The 15,339-nt window shown below is 36.2% G+C and overlaps 1 protein-coding gene across 2 annotated transcripts; it reads right to left on the reverse strand.

Moving 5' to 3' along the window:
• Positions 1 to 497: 497 nt before the first annotated feature.
• On the reverse strand, positions 498 to 15,260 carry LOC109034271 (tRNA pseudouridine synthase-like 1). Of its 2 annotated transcripts, none has more exons than XM_019047322.2 (8): positions 15,093 to 15,260; positions 13,304 to 13,432; positions 10,248 to 10,376; positions 9,624 to 9,803; positions 8,531 to 8,641; positions 6,534 to 6,657; positions 5,134 to 5,421; positions 498 to 1,136 (listed from the first exon to the last, which is right to left on the reverse strand). In XM_019047322.2, the coding sequence occupies exons 1-8, from the start codon at positions 15,143 to 15,145 to the stop codon at positions 1,098 to 1,100; spliced, it is 1,053 nt and encodes a 350-aa protein (XP_018902867.2). In that variant the 5' UTR covers positions 15,146 to 15,260; the 3' UTR covers positions 498 to 1,097. The 2 variants fall into 2 exon arrangements, with proteins under 2 accessions (XP_018902867.2, XP_018902868.2); XM_019047323.2 differs by having other exon boundaries at positions 498 to 1,218.
• Between the last annotated feature and the right edge of the window lie 79 nt (positions 15,261 to 15,339).

Here is a 15,339-nt window from a genome sequence, read left to right on the forward strand (position 1 = left end):
ATCCACGATCTTATGCTTTATTCAAACAAGCAAACTCTCTTTGATGATCATCATCATTAGGTTTTTGATATGTATGTACTTGAAAAGTGAAGAAAATAAATCATAACGAAAATACAAAAGCTACAATTTTACACGCACCAAGGCCTTTGCGATCAGAGACTTAATGGGATTTGCAGTCTATAAAGGACTAAACTTACGTTCCGGTGTTGGTGCAGTTTTAGCTTTTGTATTTTCGTTGTTATCTGTTTTCTTCTTTTATTTCTATGTGCCTACACAATATTAACCTATGGTCAGAATGAATGAAATGCGCATCGTTTGGTCAAAATGACAGCCTTCGTAAACAATGGGAAGAAAAAGGTAATCATCAAAAGTGCGGCCATGTGCTTCTGTAAAGGAAAACTATTTGGCTTAAACGTTAAATTTGCGGTTACATTGCCTACCCCAGCAATTTTGAAAGGCTTGTACAGGATATAACGGAGTAATTAAGAAAAAAAAGGTATGATTCAACAGAATAATATGTAATGGATTTTAAGCTGTGAGACACAAGACAGACTTCTAAGAAGTAAGAAACAGCATCCAGAGCATAATAAAACATATCTTCGCTGTGAACCCCTTCAAAAATAACATAATTTCAAGGTCTTCAAAATCAACTTGGTGAAAGTTGATCAGTGCAAAAAACAGCAAAAAACGACCAAACAGCAAGAAAAAAATATTAAAGAGGGAATCTAGCGTTGTCAGTTTACAGATAAAAAATAACAATGACTCTGTCAACCCTTCATACGCTAGGAAAGAATAGGAAAAGGGCTTATGAAAAAAAAAAAAATTCTGGCACTTCCATAGCTTCAAAACATTTTAGGTAAGCTCACAGTTAGTTTTATAGGAAAATTTCAATCTTTCTCTAACCTGTCGAAGATGTTTAAAATTGCGATGATCACATGACACAGCAATCAGCATTACAGACATTAGCAAGAGAATAATTATTTATATACAAAAAATAAAAAACTTTACAGTTTAAAAAAAGGGAATCAGTCAAGAAGTATCTTGAACAAAAGGAAAAATTTCTAAGAGTGTCTACTTTGAAAGCACCTCAAGCAGGATTATGACCGTTCTTCCAGTGAGGATTTGTTCATGCCAATCTGTACAAGAAACAGGACAAGTAAGACCATATTGTAAGTATCATGAAGGTAGTCATTTTTCCGATCTTTTCATTGAACTTCCCTGCAATGAAAGCACACATAATGAAAAGTATGGTAATTATTTTTTTTAAATTATTCTTTATGATAGCATATTAGCACTTTGACAATTATTTAAAAGTCCGCGTTCCTCCTTGCTGACCTTCAACTCATAGTAAAACTGCGCCAAGGGTTTTCAAATTTTCACTGAAATTAACATTGATGTAACACAATGTAACATTGATTATGCTGCAGATTGCGTCAAAATACTAATAATGGAACTGAAACATCACACATCTCGATGTTAAGGATTTTCTGCTTGGTTTTACATTTTTGAAGGCTGAATCCTAGGTGAATTTTTATCATTTAAAGCAAAAATAAATTGAGTATTTGAATAAGTATTATGGTTTTACTAGCCGTTCTGAACGCGCTTTGCGCGTCCGTCACGGCCAGCCAAGGGGCTGCGCCCCCTGGACCCCCGATCACTCGCTACGCGAGTGACATTCGGCTCGCTCCGCGAGCCATTTTTCTCAGTGATTGGACATTTAATCACTAAGATGTATACATTTTGGAGACTCTGGAGGCAAAAATGATTTCGTCACAGAACCTTGTTGCCGGAGCGTGCCATCATTTGCACATGAATAGATGTGTGGAGATGAAGCGACGATGGGGATCGATCATTTCTTCAAAAACGCATTTGACTGGGACGTCATCCCATCGGTTGGCGGAAAAAGACAATCCATGGAGCTCCTTCCGCGATTTGACTCGCTGAAGTAGCAAAAGTTCATCTTTACCGCTTAAGAAGATTATCAGTGGCGTAAGGGTCTAAAAACTGCTCAACGATAGTAAAGTTCGAGTTCCGAATCGCAATGAGCCCACTCGTGTTTTTTTTTTTTTATACTTTCATCGCATATAAATTTCTCTGATGTTTTTGTTTTATTCTCTCGGATTACATATTAGTATAATTATATCCTCAATTCATTTCCTTTCCCTTTCCCTTTCCCTTTTCCTTTTCTGTAGCACCTGTATTCATTTACAATTATTATTTTACAATAGCTTTCCCCTAGAATACAATTGATGCTTAAAACGGAATCAGTTCTTTTAATGACATTTCCGGCTAAATCATGGGGTTTCCCAGGAAGGCAGCCTCTCGTCCCTCCCGGACTCTATTGTTGCCAGATAAGTTGCTTTTTTAGCACTTTTCCCGATTCAAATCCATGTAAAATATTCACATTTATCGCACAATCTGGCAACCTCTCGAGTGAAATAGAAAAAGATAGAATCGCTGAAAGTCTGAATCCTTCGAAGTTTATATTAATGATTACAAGGGCTATATTAAGGATTTTAATATTTCATTTACTAAGACATGGAAAAACCACAAAAGCCACATTTTTGTGCCAAAATCCTTAAACCCATGTTGAGACCAGTACTGCCGTGCTAAGGAAGAATGCCGTATGAACCTTCAGGCGTTGCCAAATTTCCTTTGATAAAACACGAATTTCCTGGTAAACTTCTAAATATTTTCCTTCCAATTTTTCAGATAATTTTGTTCGCAATTTCACCTAAAGCTCCTGAAAATACCTGGTATGCATATCTTTGCTCAAAAATAAATATTTACTCAATGGAAATTCGGCAACTCTGGAATGTTCATACGGCGTTCTTCCTTAACACGGCAGTGCCCCCCCCCCCCCCCCCCCCGAAAAGAGACCGAAAATGACCAAATCTCAGTACATTCCACAAAATATAGATCTTCAATGCGGAGAAATCGTAGAGTTGAAGAAACTTAGCTAGGGTGGGCCCAAAATCGGGCCTTACCGATCGATACCCTTCTTTTACTGTCAATAAACTTTGTAAGTTTCTGTTATATTTCACTTTCAGAGAGCAAGGTTCGTTTTAGAAGGTTTTAATTTTTCTGAAGACCACCCTCGATTTTTTTGTGAAAATCTCAAGGAAGGTCTCTAGATTGAAAAATTGGAAACCGCAAAATCATTAAGTGGGGCCGCTTTTTTATTTTCGACTTTTTCTATCTTTGAGGGTAAAATGGCGGTAGAAGCCAATGTGTGACCACCAAAACCCACCGCCCTATGGTCAAATTAAGTTAGAATTTGATGTATGTTAGTCCTTGACATGTAAATGGGTGTCCTCAAAAGTTTCAAACCCTTTCTTAAAGAATTGAATTGCACCCCCTTACGCGGTGTTGCCAAGTTACACACCAGATAATGCCGCAGCTGATGGGGCAATGTAGATTTTGAGTCGCGATTATCACCCAAAATTATAAAAAACACAACATTATTCATTATGTGGATAATTTCAAAACTAATTCGATAGAAACAAGCGCAGTTGCCATAATTTCGTTTTTTGCGATTGCAAAATTTGGCCAGAAAATGTCAATTTATTTATTTGATTGAAACAAGTCTATGCTTATTTTTCAGGGACATCATCAAATTACAGAGCTTAAATTTCTTTTAAAGAAAATTCAAGATTCATCAATGAAAGAAGTGAGTTTCATCCTGAATGCCGGTTTACCCAAAACTATTAAGCAGCAACAAAAATGCCCTCCGAGCGGGAGATGAATCTTGGGCAGTCTATAATTAAAGTGGGTGTACCCTTTTTGCTTGCTAGGTAAGATAAGAGTCCTCTTTTCTTCTCTTCGCAAAATTTTAGTGAAAAATTGTTCAAATTTTACTTTTTGATTCCGAGGCAAATTCTGAGAACCTCGAGAAATAGCTCGTACAATTATTACACAGGAATAAACCTATCTCGGTTATGAACCACCAAAGTTCACTACCCACAGTAGGGTATTTTTGCTATTACTTTCAATTTTCGGAAATCTGGAACAATTAAATAAAACACTCTTTTATCATTTGGGAATCTTGAAGTTTTTTCTCCTCAGTTGGAATTTAAGAGATCAAGGCTTCAATTCTTAGTGAACATCGATTAAATCTCTCAACCGTTTTTGTTTACTACTTTCTCGTGAATTAAAAAATATTTTACCTTATTTTTCTTTGGATATAAAAGGAGAAAAAATTCAAATTATACTATTTGAGTCAAGAACAATAACCTCTGGAATTTTTTTCGAACAAAATCTACTTGTCGATTTGTGTGTATTTATTTTTGTATATCAGCTGTGTTCCATGGATTGAAGTTAAGTGACTTTGACATCATGCCCCATTGTATGTACAAATTCATCAACTACCAGTCTCTCATTTGATAATGTCGCTGCAATATAAGCATAGAATGGTTTCAATCAAATAAAAAAAAATTGCGGTCAAATTTTGCAATTGCAAAAAACGAAAATGTGGCAACCGCGCTTGTTTTTATTGAATTGGTTTTGAAATTATCCACATCATGAATAATGGTATGTTTTTTCATAATTTTTGGTGATAATCGCGACTCAAAGTCTACATTCCCCTATCAGCTGCGGCATTATCCGATACGTAACATGGCAACATCGCATAAGGGGGTGCAATTCAATTCTTTAAGAAAGGGTTTGAAACTTTAGGGGACACCCATTTACATGTCAAGGACTAACAAACATCAAATTTTAACTTAATTTGACCAGAAGGTGGTAGGTTTTGGTGGTCGCACATTGGCTTCTACTGCCATTTTACTCTTAAAGATAGAAAAAGTCGAAAATAAAAAAGCGGCCCCACTTAATGATTTTGCGGTTTCCAATTTTTCTATCTAGAGACCTTCCTTGAGACTTTCATAGGAAGAATCGCGGGTGGCCAGAAAAATTAAAACTTTTTAAAACAAACCGTGAGGGATGATCATTCTTTCATAAAATTTCTCATAATTTTTCTTTAACATTAGAAAATATTCTTTGGAAGTTTTGGTCATAAATGTCATATGATGTTCTCTTTAAAGAGATACGTGACAGCAAAAAGCCCATGACCCGAAAGTAAAGATAATGCATTTCCATCGTTATATTCAGGTTGAAAAATAAACCACCAGGACCAACCTCTCTTATTTCTTCTTCTTCTTCTTCTTCTTCTTCTTCTTCTTCATCATCTCCTTCTCCTATTCCATCTCCATCTTCTCCTTCTTGTGATGTGCTAAGCACAGGTGCTTCTATCCAGTAATCTTTGGGATCATAGTATACATTCTCAAGGTAAAGGGCATAACCAGGGACTGTATGAATATAATTGGGCCAATTGTCTTGGCTTGGGTTTTCTAATAGATAACGGATATCTGTTTTTGACATTTTTTTTCCTCCAAGAGCTAGTAGGCTAGAGACCATTCTTCGAACCTAGATGTCACAAAACAAAGAAAAAATAAGTACAAAAGGGAAAAATCAACACACTGTGTCAGCAGCGCTTACTAATACGTTCCTGGACTTTCTAACTCTTTTATTAGAGGAAAATGTGCATTTCTCAACATGCAAGCAATTAAAGTTCGAAATGGTGTATAGCGTATTTAAATTCTTATCAATAACACAGAAAAATAATCGACCAGAGAGGCAACTGTCAGTTTCCAACATAAGATCTTGCACAGTTACTTTTTTTACTCAAGCTTGGGACTTTTTCTGCAAGAAAGTAGAATCAGCTGAGTGAAGCTCGGGCCGGCCTTGGCTACAGGATGAAAGTCTAAGTGAAAGCAGACAAGACTTGGGACCGTTTTGGAGGGAAAACTTAGAGTCAGAGGCATCAGAAGAATCAGAGCAAAGAAAGCAGACTATCGCCCCTCCTGGTCAATAAATTATTCCTCGTCAATAAATTGAGGGGGCTTTTGTAAAATGTGGTCTCTTGTGTACAAAACAAAAGTCATAATTTTTAAAATTACCTCACGGCTTAAGATTTGCCTCACATATACTAAGATCTTAGGATTGCGAGAACCGGCATTTCCTGCACCCCTGAATTATTATTTCTTCACATTAATGACAGGGACAAGCTCTATAGGACGCCGTTCCGTTGTGAGCGGGTGATTGCAGCGCATTCTAGCGCAGGACCCTAGTAAACTCAGAGGATCCTTCCCCCCGAACCTCGACTCATCCATCGCCCGCTCCAAAAGTGAGGTTAAGCCGATGATTTAAAAATAACACATAAGGCCACTGAATTTGAAAAATAAGTATATCTTTGGTGTTTTTCGACCCCTTTCGACAAGGAAGGGCCCACCGCAATAGTTGGTAAGGTGAAAAATTCGATTTTTAGCAGATATACGTGATCTTACGGATTTTAGTGAAGTCAAACAACTGATAACAGCAGTGAGTTGCGAGGGTCCTACGCGAGATAGCAGCACTAGTACCTGCTTACGAATTTTTACATTGACTCTTAAGGGAGTCCAGGGTCCTATAGAGCTGGTCCCTGTTAATAATTTAAGTACTATTTTCTTAATTATTTGTCAATATAGGAGTAGTATTACCATTTTGTAAAGGAACGACCTCCCTCTAACTCTAACATTCCAAAATGTCCAATCCTTCGATATGTCACAAGGGAGAAATGGCCTGCCTGGTGATAGCTCACAGCTAAGGATTGTGCGTTCTGTCCTAAACAGGCCAAAATAAAGAAATTATTCATGATGGTAGTACAGTTCATCTATTTAAAAATACATGGATGGAGAATTCACAAAGTGATCGAACACTTTGGAAATTGTTTTGAGAACATTGCATTTATCTGTCTTGGAGACTGGTAGTGTGATACAGACATTAATGCAAACAAATTAATTATGAACGTAGACTTCTGGGAGATGCCTTGAATTGTTTTGACACTTTCACCCAAAATTCTGTAAGTTTATGAAAGGTTTTGATTTGTTTTTATCCCCCTCCTCCCCCAGAAAAATGTGCTCTACACTTAGAAAAAAAAATTTAGTCATAATGAAAATACAAAAAAAATAAACTGCTCATTAAGACTTGATGGGACATTTTGTCAGAGAGATCCTTTACTCTATTCTACACTCCACATTTTTGTTCCAAGGATACAGAAAAAATGATTTTGTAGCATCGTGTCCAAGATCATGGACTCTATGCTCATCATTAAACTTTTCACTTCTTCACTTAAGCATAGAGTCTAATATCAAGGAGCCCTCTCTTAGTTTTGATGTCCATCCATTCTTCTTAATAAAAAATCGCATTATTTTCTTATATAATCTGATAGAGTTGTAATGTAAGTGGGAGAGCTGGCGCCACTTTCAAGCATTTTCCAGGTCCCGAATTCTGAGACTTCTGTGAGACGCCAGGTCACTTTTTCGATACATGATTGATTGTTTTCGATACACGGGTACCCAGCCATCCAATGTAAACAAAGAAGATAGGAATTACCTTGTATTCCACACTGCCATTTTGGATCAAACAAGTATCGAAAAAGTGGCTGAAGCTCGGAACACACCGGGCTTTGAACTCATCGGGCAGAGCATGGCACCAGCTCTCCTATTTACGTTACGACTCTTGGTACTCCAAGTCTAATCTAACTTCAGCTCACCTAACCTAACCATATCTAACCTAACTCAACCTTATCTATCCTAACCTCACCTAACCTACCCTTACCTATCCTGATCTAACCAATGCACAATTTTCTAAGAGAGCACACTGTTTTCGTCTTTATTTTACCAAAATTGCCTTGATAAACTTTTGGACTCTGTGCTCGTCTATGTTAGAGTATATCTGCATCCCACCATTTTGGATGCTATGGTCACTTTGATTTTTCGAAAAAATTGTTTCTCATTAAGGTGAGCATGGAGTCCAAGATCTTGAACGTGTTGAGCAGATGAGCATTACATATATGAGCATGGAATCCAATATCATGGACGCAATGTTACATTACAGAAAAAATGTTCCACTCTCACTCAAAAGAAATCACTTTTCTAAATTCCTCTAATTTTTTAAAGAAAGAAAAAAAAAAAACCATAAAAACCAAAAGGTAAAAAAGTAAAATGTAAGCTCTGGCTGAAAGTTGACCCATTTTTCAGTAAAGTTGAAGGTGCTTCACTAAGAGCACAAGTTGACTTAAAATTGACTAAGTTTTCAGTGAGATGATTTTCAAGAAAGGATAAAAAGTATGCGCTGACTAAGTGGCTTTCATAACTGCTCTCGCCTTTCTTGACTGGACTCATCGGCGGATCCAGCAAATTGGCAACATTGTCTTTTCTCCATTTAAATCTACGGAAATGTATCGATTTTTGAAGGGGCCACGTGCTATGAAAAGAATCGATTATTTAGCATAGGTTTAAATGGAAGCAATCCGGTGTTGCCAAATTGCTGGATCCGCCTATGGCTGGACTTAGGATCCTGGATCACGAAATCCCACATTTTCTGCATGCCTGGCTTGTGCCTGAGGGTTTTAGCACAGGCTTCAATATCAACTAAAATCTTCCTCTTGGAATTACTTCCATTCAGAAGAGTACAAAAATGCAAGTGTACAAACTTTAAATTAGGAGGAACTCCTTTTGATCTTGCCATAAAACTAGTGTAATCATGCGTTCCAACAAATATATCAGTCGCTTTTCTGGCTATATTGACATCCCATAGTGGATCACTGAAACAGAATATGTAACATTTGTGGGATCAAATTTTCAAGAGTAAAAACCACTAAGAGAGTAAGAGACAGAGATAAAGTAAAAAATGAAAAAGTATATCGATGGCCGAAGTGTGAAATCACAAATCTCCGTTGGGATGTTTCTGAATTACCACTCCTATTTCATTTTTTCGAACAGAAACAAGCTGATTTTATAGCTTGAAATTCATACAGAATAGTCTGCTATTAAAGAGGAAAAATTATGAGAGTTTTCAAGATTACGCTGGGAGTTTTCTAAAGAGGAAATAAAGTAGGTATAACAAGAAGTCTGCAACGTCGTAAACAGCATACCTTGGACATTGATCTAATGGAACTGTTTCAATTCCTCATATTGAATTCAATCATTAATTGGTAATTATTAAGTAAAGGTAAGTAGTAATTATTATTAGTCACTATGTCACTATAAGTAAATCAACAGATTACAAGCATTACAATAAAATTATTATTGACGTGAAGAAATTAGGAGTATATTAAAGGGAAGAGAAAACCTTTTCTTCATAGGGAGACATTTAACAAATATGCCTATGAATCCAAATTTTTCATCAGATTTTTGGAACCAATTTTCAAACCCTGAAGGTCATATTCAGGAATGCAGGAAATTTCTAGCCCTATCATTTTTTAAATTGACCTTCACAGCCAGAAGATTCTGTTTCCCTATAAATTACAAGTGATGAACTTGTTATTGCTCTTTCCACACAAACTGCCACAATTTGACAAAAAATGTGCAATTTTTACCTAAATTTTACGGAAAATACTCAACTTTTACACTGGAGGGCATGGCCTGCTCTTCAATATTAAAACTCATTTACGGAGCCTTTCAATTTTCGCACGTAGTCTATCGCGAACTGTAGGTCATGTTTTCAAGAAGCATCTGCTCCTTTGGTCATATTGAATGACATCTTCAAGTATAATAAGTAAAAATAAGTTAGATGATGGAACTTACTACACAAAATGACAACGAAAAGCTTCGGTAATAGGCAGAGGTACTACATATCTGTTTGCGGTTTTATTATCTTTGAGTAAGCTGGCATTGTTGAGAACTGCGAATCTGTATAGGTACTGGCGCCATTGTGGTAAATGTCGAGAGTGAAAATGAGGTGAAACTTCAATCGTTTCCAATACTCTAGATGAAAAAACACGTATAAATATGGTTTCAATGGAGAGATTATGAACCACAAAATTAAGAATTACCAAAAGTAAAGATATGAAAAAAAACCCCATAAGAAGCCATTTAAGCTCACATTTGATGACTTATTTTTGTAAGGGGTAGAAGTAAGAACATCATAATATAGATTTTCGAGAGCATGTACCCACCCTCTACAGCAGCCTAGACCGACTAGTGAAAAACAGATCAATTGATTAGCTCCTTGTTAGGATTTACTAGTTAGAAAATAGAAAACACATTAAAAGTATTTAACATGATAGGGTCATTCAGTGAGAAACTCCTCTTATGCATTTTAGAACTGTGAAGTAGATTGAGATACGGGAAAATCATTCTGCATATAGAGCGGAAAACCCATAGTATATAAGTTAAGGATTTTAGAGAATTTCAAAAACAGTAACAAACCTGACATCAACTCCAGTTTGAGAGAAAAAGCAATTTAAAGAGTGTGTCAAAAAATCACTGTCAAAATTCCATTTGAAGTCCAAATCCACATGAGCAGCCGATCTCAGTGCATGAACGCCTTGATCTGTCCTTTGAAAATAGGAGAAACAGAAAAAATTATGTACTGACACTACTGCCAATGAAAGGGATCAAATAGTACAATTAGTTGCTGACATTAACAGTAAGTAATTGGTTGTTCCGCTTTTTGATGTGGAAAAAAAATTGAACCCTCCCGAAGCTTTCTATCGTCCGATTGTTACCCTTGCCAATGTTCTTTTCTGTTATTAACATTTTTGAAAAATGGAAATTATGTGGAAAATTATATTATATAAAAAATCCTTCTGTGTAAGTAGCCCTTTCTCTTTTTTCTTCACTCTGTTTACTTTTTATAACTCAGTGTTACTCAAGCAGTTATCTTAGTCAAATCTTACATGGATTTCTAAATGTATTCATAAATCAAATATATAAAATAATTATTAAATTGTCGATAAAATAGGAAATTTTGTGTTTTCACTTTATTGATTAATTACAAGAATTAAAAATGTTATCATCAAATCATTCTTTAATAGTTTTCCATAATTGTCTTGAATTTAAAAGAAACTTACCTCCAAGAAATTGTCTTAAGTATCTAGCAAGCTCTTTTTGTCACCCAAGAAGGCTTTTCGGGCCTTTTTAAGGCAAACTTGTAAATTAGGAATAATAATTCTGCTGAAAATCTTTACTCTCTTCACAAACTCATCAACAGCTGATCAATGATAAAATCATCGGGTGAATATTGAGGAAAAGGGATTTTTAATTACTCCAGCCTCTAGGTTCCCTTCAAAAGAAGACGAACATTGATTTATGTTGGTAGTTGGATGAAGATTTTATAAAAATCAACTTTAAACCAGGCACTCAAAAGGCTAAAGTCAAAAACATTATACTTCTCTAATCGAAGAAAATGCCTCAAATTAGAGTGCAACTACGATTCTTGCAGATGAATTTCATACAGATCAACATATTTTATTTTCTTTGAAGAGAATCAAGACTTTGACAAAAAGTTGTTTCCAGATAGCTACCTGTGCGAGTCGATAATTCTTAAAAACTGAATAAAAACATCAATTTTCCAAGCTCCTTTGCATTCCATTTGCTGACCTTAGTGCCTTTTCCTTAAGAAGTCACCCTGTAAAAGCTCCCTCTATTTCCCCGATTCCTTGTGGGATAAATGGATTATGTATTTGAAAGATATCACAGATGAAGGAGTCAAGTGTTGCTTTTATATTTTGAGGGAAGCGTTATTAATTTGAAAGAATTCTTTCAAAATTGTGGCTTAAATAAACTTTAAATTTAAGACTACCTACAGCTGAGCACTTGCATTCAATTACTTCATTGTTAGTACGCCTTCAGATGAGTCTTACTCAAAATGACTGCTTCACTGCAGCCAAGCTCCTTTGTCTGTAGTATTCACCCTTTTTCATTATTTTTTAAAAATTAATAGGTACAACTAATAAATATTTGAAGCATTTTTTCTCGCAGTCAACATGACTTGTGCTGGTTGTTATAACAGTTACAAAGGACAAAAGTTAGAAAGGTCCTAAAAAGTGGTCACAAAAGTACATAGGTTTATGAGTGATTGTGTAATATAGACTGAATCTGTCATCAAATTTTTTGTGTGAAATTTTAATTTCACAAAATTAATAGTCCTCAATAAGAAATTTCTATCACCCGTGATTTTAAAGTGGGACCGCAGTTAGAAATATAAACACAAAAACAAACAGAAAAAAAGAGAGGGAAAACGCCTTCAATTTGACTGCACGCAACCTTGCGTCGCACAAAAGTAGCGATAATTGATGTGACCAACTAAAGCCACTTACAGGAGTTCAGGGATCACTTAGTGATGGTAAATTTAAGAAATCTACACTGAGAGATCGTGGATGGCGTTATTATTTCCTGAAAACATTGGTAATTATTTTCTGGTAGATTTAAATAAAATATCTGATGAAAAATGACGTGATATCCCACAAAAAAACACTTGGGAGGGTGCCATTTGGACGGCAATAAACTAGAGAACTTGACCGTCCCCATTTTACAGATAAACATATATGATATGAGAAATCGGGACGGCAATTAATTCTAGGGTTTGTCTCATGCTGGTATTCCAGCCGTTTTTCTAAAAAATAAATAAATAAAAATAGGAAAAAATAAAAAAATTGCCGTCATGCTAAAGAAATGTTTGATAAATCACTTTAGCATTGGGTATCATTCCTATGATGGGTACCTATTGGAATCTGCTTTTGATTTAGAGGAATAGTCAAAATATTTACTTCTGCTCCTTTTCTGCGGCATGATGTCATTTTTTTTATTTTTTCCTATTTTTATTTACTTGTTTTTTAGAAAAACGGCTGAAATACCAGAATGAGACAAACCCTAGAATTAATTGCCGTCCCAATTTTTTATATCATATATGTTTATCTGTAAGATTGGGACGGTCAAGTTTTCTAGTTTATTGCCGTCCAAATGGCGCCCTCCCAAGGGTTTTTTTGTGGGATTTAGTCTACGCGGAAAAAATTAATTGCTGATTTAACAATTAAATTGCTAAGAAAAGTGACTGCATTATTACAACATAGATTTCACAACACAAAAATGCTGCTTAAACTACTATTTTGAGCTAATTTAACCATAGGGGTGGGTAAAGTAGCATTTTTGTGTTGTGATATCGACGTTGAAATATTGCAGTCACTTTTTTTACCAATTGAATTGTTAAATCAGCAAGTTAATTTTTTCCATGTATGCTTGGGGGGGGGGGGGGGAGCACCAAAAGTTTGTCTGGCGGCCCCCGTCACTCTAAATCTGGCCCAGGGTGGCTGATGTCATCGAGTGTGTTTCCCAAGAAGCATCACCTATAGACTTTTTCAGCGGCATCATCTGTCAAGAGACATTTTAAGGAGAGTCTACTTGTGGATCAATGATTCGACAGAACACGTGAGCACGTGCCCCTTGGTGAGAGAGAATAAACCAATTAGTGCATGATGTGTTACCTGCTAGAGGGGATCACATGAACCTCATTTTCTGGGCGCAGACGGTGTAATGCATATTCTAAAAGACCTTGCACAGTTGTAACATCATGTTGGTTTTCTCTGTCTCTCGTTATTTGACGTTGAAGCCCGCTACAAAAAAAAAGAGAAAATAAGTAAGAAATTATTGAAGAATTTTTTTCCTTCGTTTAACGGGTAAAAAGACTTCTTGATTGCACAGTTTTCTTGAATTTTAAAAAACAATCGAATTTTTCATTAAACAATAAAAGCTGTTGTATTAAAACTTTGGATACTTAAAAACTCATGCTTTTACTTGGAGATAATTGATTGTATTAATTATACAGGGTGCGGCAAAAGTCCCGGGACGGCTGTTTATTTTTTAAACGGCTACACGTAGAAAAACGAATTTTGGGGGATGTTCTTGGGTCAAAATTAGCTACTTTTTGGCACTCCCCAAAATTTGTTTGGGGGCCCCCTAGGGGAGGGCGGGGGGCAACTTTTTTTTTAAACGGCAACCCCCCCTTTGTGATACCTCATTCGAAAGATAATAAAAAAAGAAAATTTTTGGCGCAAACCGCAGGTCAAAATGTTCATTTTTGACAAAATGGCGGCCAGTCAAAGTTCAAAATGGCGGAAATTTGGCATCTCCGTTATTTATTGACAGATTGGTGTGAAACTCGGAATCCTAGGGTTTTTCGAGATGAGAAAAACGATTCTGGTATAGGTTTTCCAGAAAAGTCAGTCCTTTTCAAAATGGCGGCGGTCAAAATGGCGGCCTCGAGCGGGAAGTGGATATTTAGGTTGCATATCGTTGGATTTGCATGAAACTTGGTATCTGGGGGTATTTCGGCACGAGAAGAACGAATCTTATGTTATGTTATAATCTTGGATATCTGAAATTTTGATAAATTCCCAAATGGCGGCGGAAAAATTGCGGGAAATCAGTTTTACGGCTCTTTACCGATGGATTTGCATGAAATTCGATATCCTGGCGGTTTTTGGCTGGTTAAAAAGGAATCTTTCATTAGATTCTTGAAATATCAAATAATTTCATGCAAATCCATCGGTAAAGAGCCGTAAAACTGATTTCCCGCAATTTTACCGCCGCCATTTTGGAATTTGTCAAAATTCAATCAATCAAAAGCAACGCATTGAATACGTATCAAAGTTTGTGACATTACAGACTTTCTTTCATACTTAATTTAGTTTTTAAATGGAAAACTACTTAACGGCAATTCCTTAAAACTGCCTTGATATTTCTTCTCTGTGCAAAAAAAATTCTCATTCACTTCAAAGAATGAAGTCAATTTGTTCTCCTTTAAAAAAATAACATAGAGGTAGAGATTTTCAGACACCGCAAACGAGATATGTGATTGCAGATTTAAGCTGTCGATATGTTATTCCATGTGGTTTCCAAGCTTACGTCCAAAGCAACATTATGTTCCTTAGGCCTGTTTATGGTTCCATTTAGCCCTGTGGCCTTGGCTCTGCGAACCAATTAATGAAACAATGTTAGCCCGACACAACAAGACATAGCCCTATCTTAACCATATCGCAATTCGATGTCTTATCGGGCTGCTTTAACCTTTCAATAATCGGCCTGCTGGGTCTCGTTTCTGAATGAAAAGGGACTCATGTGATCATTAGAAATATAGGGAAGAGCAAATAACAGGCTGGGCATTGGTTGGCTGACAGTATTATACGAAGTACTCGTATTACGACAAACCAATCAAAAAGATCAAATTCGACATGCCACTGAACGAGTAAATAATTTTATTTGTAGGAATATTACCTGAACTGTTTCCCGATATACGAAAAATACATCAGGAACCGTCTTCTACCCATGGTTGTGTTGTAAAGTCACCGGTTTGGGCAAAAGATGAGTCGAGTTTCGAGAATAGAATGACTAGCTTCAGACCATCTCCATCAGACGAAAAGCGAGCAAGCCAGGCTCACATTAATTATTTTAGGTTAGGATAATCGACCAATAGGAACGTTTGTTTACATTATGGACCAATCAAATAATCCAGTTTTCGCAA

Source organism: Bemisia tabaci, chromosome 2 (genome assembly GCF_918797505.1).
Source record: "Bemisia tabaci chromosome 2, PGI_BMITA_v3".
In the NCBI taxonomy this organism is placed as follows: Eukaryota; Metazoa; Arthropoda; class Insecta; order Hemiptera; family Aleyrodidae; genus Bemisia; species Bemisia tabaci.